Below are 15,952 nucleotides of genomic sequence, written 5' to 3' on the forward strand. Positions count from 1 at the left end.
GCGGTGGTGGGTGCCATCTCAGGGGGTCAAAGTTGCACAGCGTACAGGCACCCATGATCTTACAGCAGAGCCGAGGAGCCTTTTTCAGGGCAGCCAGTGGGAGCTTTGGTCCCAGAGGTGCTGCTGAGGGACTTTCCCCTGTGCTCCGGGGTCGGGGCCACGTTTCTTGCAGCGTGCATTGCTCCCACGACAAGCCGGCCCCTGCTAAATACAGAGGGCTGGGAGGCAGGGGGTGAAGGTGAGAAGCCAGGCCCTCGCGAGAAAAGGCCCATTTAAGGCTAGCCATGTCGCAAAGCAAGATGAAGATGTGTTCCCTAAAGGAGGCAGCTGGGAGGCACCGCGCCGCAGGGCAAGATGTCAGGGGGAGGGCGAAGCACGTGGCCAGTGCCGGGGGACGCTGCGGGGACCGCAGCGGGGAAGGAGCCGTGCCCTCCCAAAACAGGGCTCTCCGGCAGAGCACTGCCCACCGCCTGCCTGTGCTGCTGCCTGCACCCAGCCGGGTGCCGGCGTGCCGAGGAGCCGTGCGGGAGGGCCGCGGGCGCCTTCCCGGCAGGGAAGTGGGGGGAGGCGACGCTTCTGCTTTCCCCGGCCTAGCACGAACCAGGAGACATGACATTTTGGGTGTCCCGAGCTGGTTTCCTTCTGCCAGCAGCGGCCACCCGCCGCCTGCACTGCCTCTTGGAAAGGAGGAAATCAGCAGATCTTGTTCCTCGGGCTCAGACGAGGAGATCTGAAAGTCTCCAACTGATGATGAACTTATCACATCCCCTGGCCATTGGTTAATTTTATTGACCGGCAAACGAGGCTGCGGGAATTTCTACCCCAGCCCTCGGCCCTGGATCAGTGGTGCGGCTCTGCTCAGCACGCCCGACTGAAACAGCTCCCAAAGGGCTGAGAGCACAGAGGCTTTTGGGGGTTGGGGGAGGCTGAAACGGCTGCGTTTCCTCTCCCGGGGACCCTGCAAGAGCATCCGATCCCCAGCGCTCCCAAGGCCCCTCTCCACACCCTGCCCACCTGCTCGGCATCACCCGGGGACCTGCCGAGGGACCCCCAGGGTGGTCGGTGCTGCTGCTCCCCGGCATGCAGCTCCCTGACCCACCATGGCTCCCTAACCCAAACCGTCTCCCACCATGGCACCGCTCCGCTGGTTCGGCCCTCCCCTGCCCTTGTCTCGGGGCACCCAGATGTGGGTCGGACACCCGCAGCATCCCCATGCACCCAGGGTGCCACCCAGTTTTTGCTCTGTCTTGAGCACCAAGGGTGCATCGCCTCCGCCACCCCCCAGGACGCAGGCTCCCCGCTGCCCCGTGCGACACGGGCTGTTGCTCTTCCAGTAACTCTCCCAGTATCGGCAAGCACAGGGGAGCGGGAGCTGGGGACTCGGGGGGGTAGCAGCGACGCCGGCCCCAGCCCACGGGCAGGGGGAAGGGCCCTTGTTGGACCGCGCAGCCCGAGCGCTGCGAAAGCGCTGATATTTCTTATCGCGCCTTGCAGCAACTTCCCCTCCTCGCCTGCGGTCGTGGCGCTCGCTGCACGCAGGGGAAGTGGCGGCCAGGCCGGCTGCCTTCGGCCCCTGCGCTGTGTTTAAAGGAGACGAACTCCTGCCGGCACCCTGGCCTGTGGACCCGGCGCTGTGCCAGGGGCAGGCAGCTGCCTGCTGCCCAGCCGTGCCCACGTGGCTCCCATCCATCCAGCACCTCGTGGGCCTGAGAGCTGTGCTGGAGGAGGAGGAGGAAGGGGGTGGTCTCACCCAAAGCCTCCCTGAGCCCCCTCCACTGCCCTGGGGCCAGTAGGAAAGGGGGTCTGCTAGCCACTGGGTCCACAGCCCCACTGGCACAGACAACAAGTAGCGTCTCCTGGCCATCATTCTGCCAGACCCCAACAGAGTCACAGTGCCTCAGTCGTGTCACTGTTAACACTGAAGCCTAATGACTGTGTTCCTGACACAAGCCACCATATCCCCTCGGAGAACAGGGGACAGAGGCGCAGGGACAGGCATAGGTCGTTCTGCTTTGCAGCGCAAGGGGTGACCTCAAAAAAGACCCCTGGGAGCAAGGGCTCTGACCTGATGATGCTCCTGGAGAGCGTGAGGAGGGCTGCTGCTGCACCAAAAAAAATCGGGTGCCAAAGCCAGCTCCTGAGAGCTTTTTGGATGGGCAGAGCATTGTTTGCCCCCCTCCTGCCAGGCACAATGGGGCACAAGGAGGAACTGGAGCACCCGGGGCATGGTCGAGCACCCACCTCTGCGCCCAAAAGAGAGGTGAGGCCCATGGGACTGAGCCACGTTTCACCACCGGGCACCAGGATGCTGGGGTGGGCTCCCCATGCGCGCCCAGCCTGACCCCACTGCCCGCACCCTGCCTGTCCCCCTGGGAAGCAGCGCTGCCGGCGGGGCCGGGGTTGGAGCGAGGCCGTTAAAAGTGAGTCAACTAGAAACTGCCGGGTGAAACAGGCGGCGAGCGGGAGGCAAATGAGAGCGCGAAGGGAAACCTCAAAAAGCCGAAGTGACGCGCCGGGGCGGGCGCGGGGACACACACGGGTTAACGCGGGCGCCTCGCTTTGCCCATATATAGACAAATCGTGGCCCGTCTGCGCCAATGACGGGCGCGGGACCGTTGGGCTGGTGCTGGCGGGGCACAAAGTGCCCCGTCATTTTCCATGTCACCTGCTGCAACCGGCCTCGCAGGTGGGGGAAGGGGAGGCCATGGGTCGGGGGGCCCCGGCGCCCCCGGAGAGGCCCCCCACAGCACCCGGCGCCGCATTGCAGTGGCACAGATGAGCGATTCCTGTTTTCCCCTTTCCCACCTTAATCCAAGGGTTGTGCAACCTCCCGGGGTGCTCTGTGCCAGGGTGGGCCCGTTTGGGATGGAGGATGCTCCGGGACAGAGCCCAGCAGCGATACGGGGAAGGAGGGGTGAGAGGACCACCAGGCTGTGGACCTCCCAGGGCAGGACGGGCTCAGGAGATGCGGGGCTGAGCCCTGTGGTGACAGTCCCTCCTTTCCCAGCAGTCCCTGGCCCCACTAGAACAAGGTGCGGGAAGAGCTGAGCATCTCCGAGGTCTGGAGACCCCGAGGAGGGGGCACAGGCACCCAGGGCTGCCAGGAAGCATCTCCCCAAACCTGGCACTGATGGCACCTTTCCAGACCGGCTGGGCCAGGCGATGCTGGCAGAGCGGTATCAAAGCCCCCAGCCTGGCCAAGGGGCCGGATCCTGCAGCCACCGGGGCGTGCGGACACCCTGCCCTGTACCATGCCCCTGGGCTGTTTGGGGACCCACCAGAGGAGGTGAACGTCCTCACCCAGATGTATCCCAGGGCTCTGTTTGGGCACTCAATGGCTCTTCTGCAACCGCCCGTGCAGGAGGACCATTCCCTTGGGGGGAAAAAAGTCCCTTCCAGCGCAGCGCCTGCTTTGGGCAGAGCCTGGGTGATGCACATCTGGTCAGGAGGAGGAAGGGCAAGTGCCACCCGGGCTGCAGCGGGAGGTCCGGGGGAGCTGGGGATACCATCAGGTTCTCAAATCCCTCCTGTGACTGCAGCTGTGGTCTCGCTTCGCTATTTGCCCTAAGGAAATGTGCCCTCGGCACCCCCGGCGACCTCCGCCATCAGGGTGAGACCCCGCTCTGCCCCACCAACCCTTGGCATCTCCCCTTCCCGCGATGCAGAGCTGCAGGAGCAGACCAGGGAGGGGAGAGGTCTCAGCCAAGAGGAGGTCGGGGACCCTCCACCAGCTTCTCGTGTCCTCCCAGCCACCAAAACCCCAATGCTGTCGGCTGAGCAGTGGGTTTAGAGGTGTCCACCATGAAGCAGCTTAGGGCCTCTTTGCAGACAGCACTGAGCTTGCAAGGGGTGGCAGAAACGTCTTCACTTGCCCTTTGCGGGCCTAATTCAGGAACCGACAGCCCACCAGCCTGTCTCTCCTTCACAAAGCAGAGCCCCCTCCTTCCACTGCAACTCCTGAGGGGCAAACACCCAGAGGACCCATCATACATCAGAGCTCCCCGTTTTCCCTGCAGATCCCCTCAGCAGGGAACACTTCCCAGTTCCTCACCCACCCGCCTCCACCGCCGGTGCCCCAGGAACCCCTTGGGACGGCGCACGTGGCGGCCGTGCCTCGTTTCTGCCACGCTTTGAAAGCTTTCGTAGGTGCCTGCACCTCCAAAACCTGCACCCATCCCCTCTGCAGCCCGTCCAAACGGCTGCTGCCGAAAGCTGGCTGTGGGCCCCCTCCTCTCCGCACCACATCAGACACGCTCAGATGCCTCGGTGGCTTCTGCCCACGGGCCCTGACGCGGAGGTGATGGGTGGGATGGGCCACCCGTTAACGGCATGCACGGCGGCGTTGCCATCCTTGCTCCAGCAGTGCTTCACCCCGGCCCTGGGCCGGCAGCACGGGTACCAGGACAACCCAGGTCATCTTCCCCTGCACCTCCACCCTGCCAAGGTCTCCTCGGCCAGTTTCCAAGGAAAACAGTTTTAAACTGGGGTTTGTTTTGTGGTTTTTTCCCCCCCAGCACCTACTGCCAAGGGTCTCCGCACCCCTGCGGTAACCAGCCCCCCCGGGCGCACAGGGACAGCCGAGAGGCACCGGGGAAAGTCCACGTCCACGGGCTGGAAGGCAGCGAGGCAGCAAGTGCAAGCAGATTTAGGGTAAAGCAGGCCTGATGCTGCTGCAGCTGGTCCTGGGCAGCACCTCTGCCTGCTTGCCGTCGCACCAGCACAGAGGTGACAGCGGGGGAGGATGCCACGGCGTGCGCAGAGCACCCACGGGAGCAAAACTGGGGGGGCTCACCCCGCCTCAGCCGCAGTCCCCCTTGGCCGGGGCCCAACGCGCTCTAACACGCGTCCCCCTTCATCTGAAGCCCAGCTTGCCCAAGCTACAAGACAAAAGGCCAACGTGAACCGCTTGCATCCCCGGGCAGCGGGGAGCGGCGTGCGTGGGCAGGTCCCCATCCTCGGGGCGGCGCGCGGAGGGGCCCCCGCGCAGGTGGGGACGGCTCGGCCGGGCATTTCCCAGCACCGCCGGCAGCTGCTTCATGTAGAAACACCGTGTGCTCTGCGGTTTTGGAAAGTCACTTTTCTTGCCCGGAGGGAGAGCTGGGGTATCGGTTCTCAAAACCCGCACAAAGAAATCCACTGGCTCGTGCTTCCTCCCCGCGCTGCCGGGGGCTGCCCCGGCCCCCCCCGCTGCCCCAGAGCTGCCAGCCTGCTTCGGATGCCAAACCTGCAGGATTTTTCAGGCCTGGCTGAAATATTTTAGCGTCATTTGGTGCAGGGGGAGGAGCCGTCTTAAATTGAGTCAGATCTACAGCTCCCTGCCCGGTTGACGCTTTCTCTCCCGATTACAGCCCGGGCTGCCGCCGCACATTTTTCCTCCAATTTCTTCAACGTGAGAGCTCCCTGCCCTACTTTTCTCAGCAAACAAAGCTCCGCATCCGCTTGCTTTTTGCTGCTACAAAACCCTGGCAGCTCCGGGGCTGAAGTCTAACTGAAATGCTCATTTCAGGTGCTTTGCAGAGGTCCAACGCTCAGCTCCGGCAGCCTGGGAGCAATGAATCACTTGGGCGGCGTGGGCTGGGAGATGCGGTGCCGGTGTGGGCGAGCGAGCGAGCTCGCAGGGAAGAGGCTCACCGAGCCAGCCCGATTAGAGGCACCAGGCGCTTGGAAGCGCTGCGAGCTGCTGCAGCCAGAGGAGGTGCAGCTCGCTCTGAAAGACCACCAGCGTTCAGCCCGTTTGCCTGGCTGTTCCGGCTCTATCGCACTTGCACTGCAGCCCCCGCCGGCCTTAAGTCGATATAACCTGGAGCAGTTGCGCTTCCTAGCAAGGGGCGAGGCCCCCGTGGGGTTTACAAGCCCCCTCACCTTCCCCGAGAGGCACAGTGACAACGCATGCTGCTCCCTGGGGACAATTTCCTAAGCAAAGCTCCCAGCCCTGGGCAGTGACTGTGTTATTGCAAGACTGCAGCTTCCCAGGAGGGGAGACGTGAAGCACCGAGCCTGCAGACCCCCACCAAAGAAGCCCACCCTGCCTGGGGTCCTCTGCAGAGCCCTCTTGTCACCTCCTCTGCACCGTGGGGCCAGGGAACAAGGTGGCCTGGGACCGGGGAAGGGGTCCTGATGTCCCTCCAGCATTGGAGGAGCTCCAGCATGGGCATCCCCATCCCTGGAGCCAGGGAAGGGGGATGCAACCTGGGAAGCTAGCAGGGAGCGAAAGGCGCTGGGAAATACAGCAGAAAATGGAGCTGTGCCTCAGGTCTCTCCTGCTCAGGTCCATCTCCAGCAGCTTCACCCCGGCCCATCGCCGGGCTCCAGCCCCGCTCCACGAAGCCGTGCTGCCACCCGGTGGCACTGGAAGGGCTGAGGCTCCGAGGGCCGGGCATGGCGGGGGTAGTTTATCCTCCCCACCATCCTTCCCACCTGGCTGGAGCCAAGACCTCCCTCCCCAGAGCCACCTCCCTCCAGCTGGAGAAAGAGCCGCCCACCTCATCCTCGACCCCTTTCTTTCTGAGCCTTGTCAGCTCTCCTGGCCTCACCCGGCTGCCCAGACAGCACTGGCTGCCGCTTTCCTGGACCATTCCGCAGGGGATGAACGCTCCCAGCTCACCCCGTGCCTCTCACGGCACAGCCGGGCCAAAATCGCCCTCCAGGGCCCAGAGGTCCGTGGCCAAAATGCCTAAACCTGAGCATCCTGCGGAGCCATGCCCTGGCTGCCGGGTCACGCCTCCCCCACAGACCTGACCTGCCGGGCATTTCCAAGCTACGTCTCCTGCCCAGTCTCTGCAGCCAGGCAAGCCTGGAGGATGCCGGTAACTCAAGTGCTTTGGACGTTCACCAGGGACGTGTGAAAATCACGGTCAACTCCCTCCTCTGCCTGAGGACATCTGCTGCTCCATCTTCCCAAGGGGAGGCTCCAACCCCCAGGCCAGGGGCTGGAGCACTCTCAACTCCCCCCACAAAAGGCGATCTGCACCCGGAGGCGTCTGCCGACGCCCAGAGCGCACCCCCAGCCTGCCTTGGTCCTGGTCTGCACCGAGCAAATACTCTTGACTTCAGCACCACGTCTGCAAGTCCCCACGAGAGACGTGGTTTAAGACGTCTTTCTCTGCAGCGTTTCGTCTCAACGAACGCTGCAGCTCCCCCCCAGCCCCCCTGTGCTCAGCGCAGACTTCTCCAGCCACGCAGCCGCTCCGAAACCCCGCGGGAAGCCACGCTCCGCCTGACCTGGAGCGCTTGGGACTCTTTTTTGGGGCCGGCTCTACAAAGCAGAGCAGGACAGAGAGCACGTCGCCTGCGCGCTCCTGACAGCGTCAGTCCCCAACAGCGACACGTTCCCTTCACTGCAGCCGCTTTCATCCCAGAGCAAATGCAGTTTTCAGGCTGGATTTATTGGTTTTCCACTATTTGTCTACTGAAAACAAAAACTGAGCTTTCCAGCTACACATTATCTCAGGGGGGAAAAAAAAAAAAGCTTATTTCACAGAGCTACTGATCTAGGACTCTGCCCTTGGACAAGCCACCTTTGTGATCGGTGGCTGCTGCCGAACTGGAGCAAAACAAATTAAGCAAGAGCCATCAGCTAAGGAGGCCAAATCTCGCAGGAGCCCGTGCAATGCAGCCACTACCCAAGCTGATGCTCATAACAGCCAGACCTCTACAAATGGGAGGCTGGATGGGTGTTTCCACCTCTGCTCATCCATCCCTCCGCTCTGCAAGGCCCGGTGCTGCCTCCCAGCCACACCAGCAACAGGCTCAGCTCGCTCTGCCTGCGCTGGAGGCCAGCAACGGCCAGCGGAAGGTCCTTCAAGCCTGCTTCCACGTCCCTTGTACAGCACCCTGCAGGCCCGGGGCACCGTGACCTCCAAGTAACAACCTCCACACGAAATACTTACCATCGTCTTACTTCTTCCATCCAGCTGTGAGCCGTAAGGCACAAATCGCTAGTCTGCTTGTTCCTACAGCGAAGGACACCCCGATTCAGCCAGGGCAGGGTCTCCCTCTCGAGGCAGGAATGTGGTCCATGGCCTAAGAAGTGACGGCAGTCATCGGCTCCAAACAGGCTGGCAGGCGGGGGGCTGAGCGCGAAACCCCTCACCACACCATCCGCTCCCTGCCGCAGATGAAACTAGGGACCGAGTATAGAGATGGACTCAACTCTGCCCAAGCAGCGTGTTTTATTGAAATATTTACACAGCTATATCCCAGCTCTCCTCTTTTCCACACCAACTGTAAAAAAGCTTGTGCCCCACCATGAAACACCGTGTTCCCAGACCTACTCACGCCCTCCCCCTTGTCAAGGCTCAAAAAAAGGTCTATGGTCTGTGTGGGCAGAGTCCAGAGGTACTGAGCGAGAGGAGCCGAGTCAGCAATTTCCCTCCGAGTCCAGGCTCGCTTTCCCACACGCTAAAGCTAAAAGGTTTTGGAGCAGCGCCCCGCGTGCCCGCTGCCTCTCCGAACGCAGCACCGGGGAATCCTCCAGGCAGCACAACAGCCCCTTAGGTTTTTATAGCTGTGTCTCGGGACTTGTAAGCCACGCCACGGCTCTTCAGCTCTCGGACGATCCCTGCAGCAAGGAGACAAACACATTTCAGTATTCTCTAGGGATGAGGAGTCCTGAAAAAATCTGGTTGCTCTGTCATGTAGCCGTCATTGCAGAGATCAAGAACTGGACAACATCTTCATTCCTTCTAATAGCACTGTTAAGAGTGTTCCCTCTGCTAGTTTAAATGCCTAGGTAGAGCTCCCAAACATCAACTCTTGTTTTGCCTCAGAAAAGAACCAGGTGGAGATTTTATTTACATTATTTCCTACCTGAAAATGTTTGATTATGACTGTACTGAACAGGTCAAGCTCTCAAGGGTACTTCTTAAGTCTTCCAGTCCCTTCTGTGACCTGCCTGCGTATCCCACCTTCTCAGTAACCCCTTGAGAACAGGGACCGCAGAAGAGCACCACGGTGTTCAGCACGGCTCTCACCAGCGGCACGCACCAAGGGACAGACGAACAACAGCCCACAAGGCCCATGAGTGCAGCCTGCTGGTTACCGCGCTCCCCAGTCCTCCCGCTCCTCCCCGCCATGCGAGGATGGGCAGAGCGAGGCCAAAGACAGCGTCTCCCACCGGTACTCCCTCCGCCTGCTGCCCTGTGCTCCCTGCCTGCAGCTGCATCGAGCGCACGCCATCATCTGCTGCACTCCGGTTATTTCGGCTGTGCCCAAAGCTACGCCAGCGGGCCTTAGCTTCAAGCCTTGTGATGTTCCAGCTCCTTCCCAACGCAGCTGGTGGAGCTCAGGTCAGAAATAAGGAGCCTGGGATTCCAGACACGACACAGCTTTCACCCTGGGGATATGGGATTGCAGCACTCCTGGGAAGGGGCACGGGGTTAGGAGCCTGCTCCGGGGCTACGTGCAGGGCAGGGGCTCTCAGCCAGACGGACGGTGCAGTTTCTGCATTACAGAGGCAAGGCCAACCCTCTACACCCTCCGCTCCATTTAGAAACGCACAAAACCCACCTTAACGGAAGCCCTCAGTGCAGTAAGATGATGGAAAGGGGTTATCTGCTGACCGAGATTGCCATAACAGCACCCCACCCTGCAAAACTCTTTTCTACAGACAAATCTTCGTGTTTCCCTGTAGCTGAACGGTTTGAAATGCGCCCACTTTCTGGAGTCACCCATTAATCACAGTTTATCCCTCTGACAGCCTGCCTGGTATCACAGGTTTTAGTCAGCAGCATCTTCACTATCAACTGCTGGCAGGCGTGGGGCTGACTGACCGCAGGTAGAAAACCTGTCTGCAGAACCCTGAAACCACCCTCCCGTTCGCATCTCCTTCATGCCGTCACCTTGCTAATCCCTTCACCCACACGGCCTGTGCTCTCTTCACAATACAGAGTGTTCACTGAACCCCCAAATCCCGATTTCATCACGCAGGTACAGCGCAACGCACTGCCCCGTTTGTCACCTCGGAGATGGCCGCAGCCCCAGTACCTAACGTGCAGAATAACCCCCCAGCTGCCGCCCGTGCGGGAGCCTCCCCTTAACACAAGCCGGCAGCGTTACCTTGGGGCAGGCGGCCGGTCACAGACACTGCGTAGACGCCCGGCTTGAAGTTACCTGGGGGAAAGAAAACACCAAGTTATCCCACACGGCAGCAGCCGGGTGGGCAGGCATCCCTGCCAGCCTCCGCAGGTGCCCCCTCATCGGAGCAGAACCCCCCCTGCAGCCCAAACAGCAACTCCTGTTCAGCTCTGTGCTCAGCGCTGGGCCCCGCACCCCAAGGCGGCCATGGAGGGGCTGGAGCGTGGCCAGAGCAGGGCAGCGAGGCTGGGGCAGGGGCTGGAGCACAAGGCTGGGGAGGAGCGGCTGGGGGAGCTGGGGGGGCTCAGCCTGGAGAAGAGGAGGCTGAGGGGAGCCCTCATCGCTCTCTGCAACGGCCTGAAAGGAGGCTGGAGCCGGGCGGGTCGGTCTCTGCTCCCCAGGAACAAGCGATGGGACGAGAGGGAACGGCCTCAGGTTGCACCAGGGCAGGTTTGGGTTGGATATTAGGAAAAATTTCTTCACGGAAAGGTCTGTCAGGCCCTGGCCCAGGCTGCCCAGGGCAGGGGCTGAGTCCCCATCCCTGGGGATATTTAAAAGCCAGGGAGATGTGGTGCTTAGGGACATGGTTTAGTGGTGGCCTTGGCAGGGCTGGGTTAATGGTTGGACTCGATGATCTTAAGGGTCTTTTCCATCCTAAACGATTCTATGACTCCTACCACCCCCAGAAGGGTTTGCTGGAGAAAGGGGATCTGCGGCTCCCAAACCAGCTGGGAAAAACCACTCACTGATTCGCTGCCACTTGGAGACCCAGCTGTCCTCAGGGCTCATCATGGCGATGATCCTGCGGGAGGGATGGGAGTGAGGGGCCGTTTCCCGGCCGGGTGACGCCGCAGTCCCCAGGCACCCGGGGACCGCGGCCGGCCGGGGCCCGGGCCCCACTCACCCATCGAAGGAGGAGCTGGTGCAGTCGTAGACCATCTCCCGGTTGCCCTTCATCTGCAGGTAGGCATCGCAGTTGTCGCAGCCGTCGTACTCGAACTGGTCGATGGTCTGCGGGGGACAGAGCCGTCAGCGCGGGGCCTGGGGCTGGGGCTGGGGAAGGGAGGGGAGAGCCGGGCAGGGCCGGCGGATGAGAGGGAGGGAGCCCCGGGAAGGGGGGAGCGCCCGGAGGCCGAGAGAGGCCCGAGCCGGGCGGCAGGCCGGGGGAGAAGGGCCGGGGCCGGGAAGGCCCAGGCCGGGCGGGGGAAAGGCCCGGGCCGGGACAGGAGGGGCCGGGGCCGGGCGGGGAGCGGTCCCGGGGCCGGGGCCGGTCGCACCTTGACGAGGGAGCAGAGCAGGCAGGCGCGGAGGTGCCGCAGGTCCTTGGGGACGGTCTCCAGCGCCATCGCGCCGCCGCCGCCGCCGCCCGCGCTTCCGCCGCGCAGGCGCAGAGCGGGGCCGGGCCGGGCCGGGAGCCGCGGCAGCGGCGGCGGGCGCGGGGCCGGTGCCCGGGGGAGGGCGGCAGAGAGCCGCCGAGGGCAGCGGGGGCCGGCAGCTCGGCCCGGGCGGGCTCCTGGCTCCAGTCACGGGCGGAGCCGGCCCGCGGGCCCGGCCGGAGCCCGGCGGCAGAGCGGGACCGGGCCCGCCGCCGGGCCGAGGCCGCTCTCGCCGCGCCGGGGCCTGGGGCTGGGCCGGGGCCGGTGCCGGGGGCTGGGGCCTGGGCCGGGGCTGGGGCCTGGGCCGGGGGCTGGGCCTGGGCCTGGGCCTGGGGCTGGGCCGGGGGCCGGGCCTGGGCCGGGGCCGGGGCCGGGGCCTGGGGTTGGGCCTGGGCCTGGGCCGCGGGCCGGGGCTGGGCCGGGGCCTGGGCCTGGGGTTGGGGCTGGGCCTGGGGTTGGGGCTGGGCCTGGGCCGGGGCTGGGCCGGGGGCCGGGGCTGGGCCGGGGGCCGGGATCCAGGCACTGGGTGGAGGCGGCTTTGGCAGCGCAGCCCCGCTGGCTCGGTACAGTGAACAAAAGCAGGCGAGCAGACCGGGTACATGGATAAATATATTAGTAAATAAATATATTTCTGAGCACATCAGCATATTCACACATCTTTGTTTCTATCGGACATAAATACACAGTTTTGCATATATATAAAACGTATTCTTCCTTTTTTTGGGGTCATAATTTATTCCCAAGCCCCGAGAGCCAGGACAGACTCAGCAAAAAAAACCAAAACAAAACAAAAAAACAAAACAAAACAAAAAAACAACAACAAAAACACAAACCGATATTCACATTTCAAAAGGATCTGAACATTATAAAAGGGAGAGCAGTGGCTCTGCGCAGGAAGGGAGGAGGCGCAGCGAGCCCGGCCCGCGGCACCCATCGCGGTGGGCTGGGGGTCCCGGGAAGACGGCGGTCCCCGGGGAAGGGCTGGGGCTTCGGTTTGGGATGGAGGGAGTTCGGGATGCTCTGGCTTCCATCAGCTTTCAGCTGGGACTTTGGATGCAACGAAGGAAAACGAGCTCTGCTTCATTGCAGTGATGCTGAAGAAGTTCGGTGATGGAGCCCATGGGTACCGAGCACTCGAAAGCATCGCCCAGAAGCGAGAGGTGCAGGAACTGAGAGGAGCCATTTTCTCAGATATTGCTTTTTCCCTTCCAGGCAGCCAAGGATGGTAGTCCACCTGCTGAAGAGGACCTTAAAAACCACCTTCCTGGAGAGTTCCTCCCTCTCCTCCCACCCGAGAACGCACCGAGGCAGACCTGCACGCTCTCCTTCAGCTCTGCAAGCCCCAGGGAGGGGGCCCAGCATCTAGGATGGCCGTTTTCTAGATGAAAAGGAGCAGCAGCATAACATCAGGAAAGGAAAACACTTTGAAGCAGGCATTGCCCTGCGCAGCCTGGTAATACTGCAGTAGGGAGTGGAAAGGGTGCGTTAGTGCTGACCACTTTCTCCAAGAAGCTTGGGGCTTGCCGCAGATTCAGACCCCTCCTTTTTTTTTTAAGGATAAGAAGGGAAAGAGAGGAGGACTTTTAGACTGCCAACTAGACACTCGGTCCTTTGAGGCAGTGAAATGCATCCCTGGAGGCTCTCAGCCTTCTTGACTCCTAAAGAAACCAGCGGGAGCACCCGGACTTCATGACCCTCCCCTCTCTAAAGTCATCTGAGCCCTCTGGGACGGTCAAGGACGTAGGGAGCTGGTTGAGACAAGCCATGGACCACACGCACAAAAGTTGAACAGGGGGAATCTAGACCCGCTCCTGGGTTTTTTTTCCTCTAGTTTAAGACTGACTCCCCTGCAAAGGAGAAAACATCTGAGCTTGTGTCTTCTGCTTGCTCTGTAGGACAAGGAAGAAGAGCCTGGAAAGGTTAAAATATAATTCTGCTGGGTTCTTTGATGAAAGAAATTCAGCTCTTCTCTAGACTGAAAGGTCCTACAGTGGCTCGGTCACTCGAGAGAAGAAATGAACACTAGCAAGGGAATAATGTTTTGGTTAAAACACTGCTATTGGCTGACTTTTAATACATCACTGGAATGTCAGTGACTGATTTAGCAGCTGGGACAAAGATGCCTTTTTCAAACATTAAGGGCAGCGAACCCCGTAAAAAGCTTTCCTCACCAACGAAGGAAGGCAGAGGCAGGATTATCCTGGACTGGGACTACACCACTGGTGTGCTCTCTTGAACTGGAGAAGAAGCTGCTGCTTCAAAGGAAGACACAGAAAGCTTACTGAGCCCTGAGCAGATGGGGGAAGTCTGTCCCTACACCGGGTTTCAGATTGTCAGGAGTTACCTTCAGCTCCAGTGTTGTAGCCTCACCAATGCTTCCTTAGCATTAACTCTGGAAGCAATTGGTGCTGTATAAATATGCACTTCACATGGGAATCTGGTTAATCCTTTGGCCTGAACGATCATTTAGGGCAGTGAACTCAACAGTCTAACTCCCTGCTGTATGAAAACTGTTTGGGTTCTCTCTGTTTTCAATTTGGCAGGTTTTATTTTACTTGAATGTCCCCAAATTACGAGACGTAGGAAATAAGAACTAGTGACATTCCGAAAAAAAAACCATGAATGGGAGGAAAAAAAAGTAATAAACCGAGAGCCTAGCAATTGCTCAAGTTTTCTCTCTCCATCATCAAAATGTTAGAAAAGGCAGAAGGGTATTTTGAAAAATTCCTTTGCAGGATCATTTCAGGTGCCTCAGAAACATGAAGATAAGGCTGGGTGATGGATGGGGCTCTGCTCTGCATTTCTTATGGATGCTTTTGCTGGGAATTTTTGCTGGGTCTTGGGGAAACGAGGGAGGAAGGAGAGAAGCAGGAGCCACGTGAACTCAAGGATTTTTCATGACTCCTGTGACGGGGGGCATCTCAGGTTTGAAAGAGGCTCAACAAATGAGTTGCTCTGAACAGGGCTGGCCATCACACCTATTTTGAGGGTAGGTGGAGGAGTTAGAGGATGAGCGAGAGACTTGTTCGCATTGCCAGATGAGAGGGTGGATTCCTTGCAATGGAAAGAGTCTGACCCAGCTCCTTCCCAGAAATGCTGACGTTCTCCCTGCGTCTTCACCTCTCCTGCTGCTGGCAAAACGCAGCGAGTGGCCGAGATGGCATCAGCTGAGGGACAGCGAAGTGATCAAAAGTGCTGAGAGCTGTTGGTTTCCCATGAAGTTAGAAGCAGCACCTTGCAGGGCAGACCTGTGAGTGGTGAGATGGAGAATAGCTTGTTCCTGTGTCTGAAATAAGAGTGGAAAGGTTAAATGTCGAAGTCTGGCTTTTGACCTAAGTGAGGAAATGAAGTCAGGAGCTACCAGGCCACAGAAAGTAATTTCTGCAGCTTTCGGTCTCGAAGGCTTGTTTATTTTTGAAGTGTTTAGCGAAACCTTCTGTGGCATGAACATGCCAAAATAGCAGCTTGCACTCACTCCGCGAGCTCTCCAGCTGGTGACTCCCAAGCGCGGTCTCTGAGCGAGCCAGCCCACGCAGACAGATGCCACAGGATGAAGATGGGCTGCCTGTGCCTTCAAAGGAGAAGGGGACCTGGAGAACATGGCTCTGTGTTTGTGTGACCATCGCAACGTGGGAACATGTGAGGAGACCACAAGTGTCACATTGCTTATTTGCAGTTTGCACCTTGGCGTGGGCCGTGCAGGCCAGGGCTGGTTATTGCGCGTTGCCTCTGCAGAGAGCAAGATGTGAGCTCCTCTACGGCTGGTGCGCTGAATGTATTTGTCCACTCCAGCTCTCCAGTAAGCAAACAGGCCAGTGTTTTATTAAACTGAGTGTTCATGGACGTCCTGGACCTCCTCTTCAGATCCTGCATTCAGAGAAAAGGAAAAAGAAAAGTGTCAGCTACAACTGGCTGAACGTTCCCGGGCTCTGCAGCTGCTGGGGCCTTGACCCTGCAATACAGAGAACGGATCCCGCAGGGAAAGCCACTACATTTCTCCCAGTATTTTGGAGGGACTTTTCTGGCCGCCTCCCCAGTCAGTTTATTCCTCTAAGTTAAAGCACAATAAAACGTAAATATAAGATGTCAAGCTACTTTTTACATATTTCAGAAGATACAGGCTAAGGGCATGGTGCACCCCAGGATTCACATCGCTACTAGATGTTTGCTTTTGAGGCTTTTTGGTTTTTGCTCTTTGAGGAAAATCTGTACAGCCGTTTTAAAAATTATTAGCAACAGAAAATAACACCGATTCGTATTCACACAGTGTCACGGCAGCACCTTCCAGGGACAGGGGACAACAATAACAGAAACTCCAGACAACAAAAGCAGACTGCAAGCGATGTGTGCCTGCACGAAAGGGTCGGCACATGCGTTTCGCGGTGTTCAAGATGCCACACAAATTGCTTCTGAGTCCCAAACAAGCCACACGCAATGAGCGAGTGGTGGCCAGCTGGCAAGGACCGCGGCTCGTGCTCTTCACCAGCCCCTTCCGCCTGGTG

The 15,952-nt window shown here is 59.7% G+C and overlaps 2 protein-coding genes across 2 annotated transcripts in view; both read right to left on the reverse strand.

Annotated features, from left to right (window-relative positions):
- Window positions 1–8,154: 8,154 nt before the first annotated feature.
- Window positions 8,155–11,470, reverse strand: SUPT4H1 (SPT4 homolog, DSIF elongation factor subunit). Its single transcript, XM_082327925.1, has 5 exons — window positions 11,352–11,470; window positions 10,979–11,085; window positions 10,821–10,876; window positions 10,057–10,110; window positions 8,155–8,560 (listed from the first exon to the last, which is right to left on the reverse strand). The coding sequence occupies exons 1-5, from the start codon at window positions 11,418–11,420 to the stop codon at window positions 8,493–8,495; spliced, it is 354 nt and encodes a 117-aa protein (XP_082184051.1). The 5' UTR covers window positions 11,421–11,470; the 3' UTR covers window positions 8,155–8,492.
- A 3,789-nt stretch (window positions 11,471–15,259) lies between these two features.
- The window catches only part of RNF43 (ring finger protein 43), a gene marked incomplete at its 5' end in the record, with an annotated part of 58,745 nt that continues 58,052 nt past the window's right edge, over window positions 15,260–15,952 (reverse strand). The window contains one exon of the mRNA XM_082328704.1: window positions 15,260–15,317. Within this exon, the coding sequence (XP_082184830.1) occupies window positions 15,274–15,317 (44 nt within the window). The 3' untranslated portion in view covers window positions 15,260–15,273. The remainder of the gene's footprint in view (window positions 15,318–15,952) is intronic.

Source organism: Platalea leucorodia (genome assembly GCF_965183815.1).
Source record: "Platalea leucorodia genome assembly, chromosome: 16".
Taxonomy (NCBI): domain Eukaryota; kingdom Metazoa; phylum Chordata; class Aves; order Pelecaniformes; family Threskiornithidae; genus Platalea; species Platalea leucorodia.

Excerpts from the sequence above, each read along its gene's own strand:
- SUPT4H1 (XM_082327925.1), bottom strand. The coding sequence starts at position 11,420 with ATGGCGCTGGAGACCGTCCCCAAGGACCTGCGGCACCTCCGCGCCTGC. Across the intron at positions 10,877-10,978 it reads ACCAGCTCCTCCTTCGATGG|GATCATCGCCATGATGAGCC; the intron begins GTGAGTGGGGCC and ends TCCCTCCCGCAG. Across the intron at positions 10,111-10,820 it reads CTCCAAGTGGCAGCGAATCA|GTAACTTCAAGCCGGGCGTC; the intron begins GTGAGTGGTTTT and ends TCTTTCCCCCAG.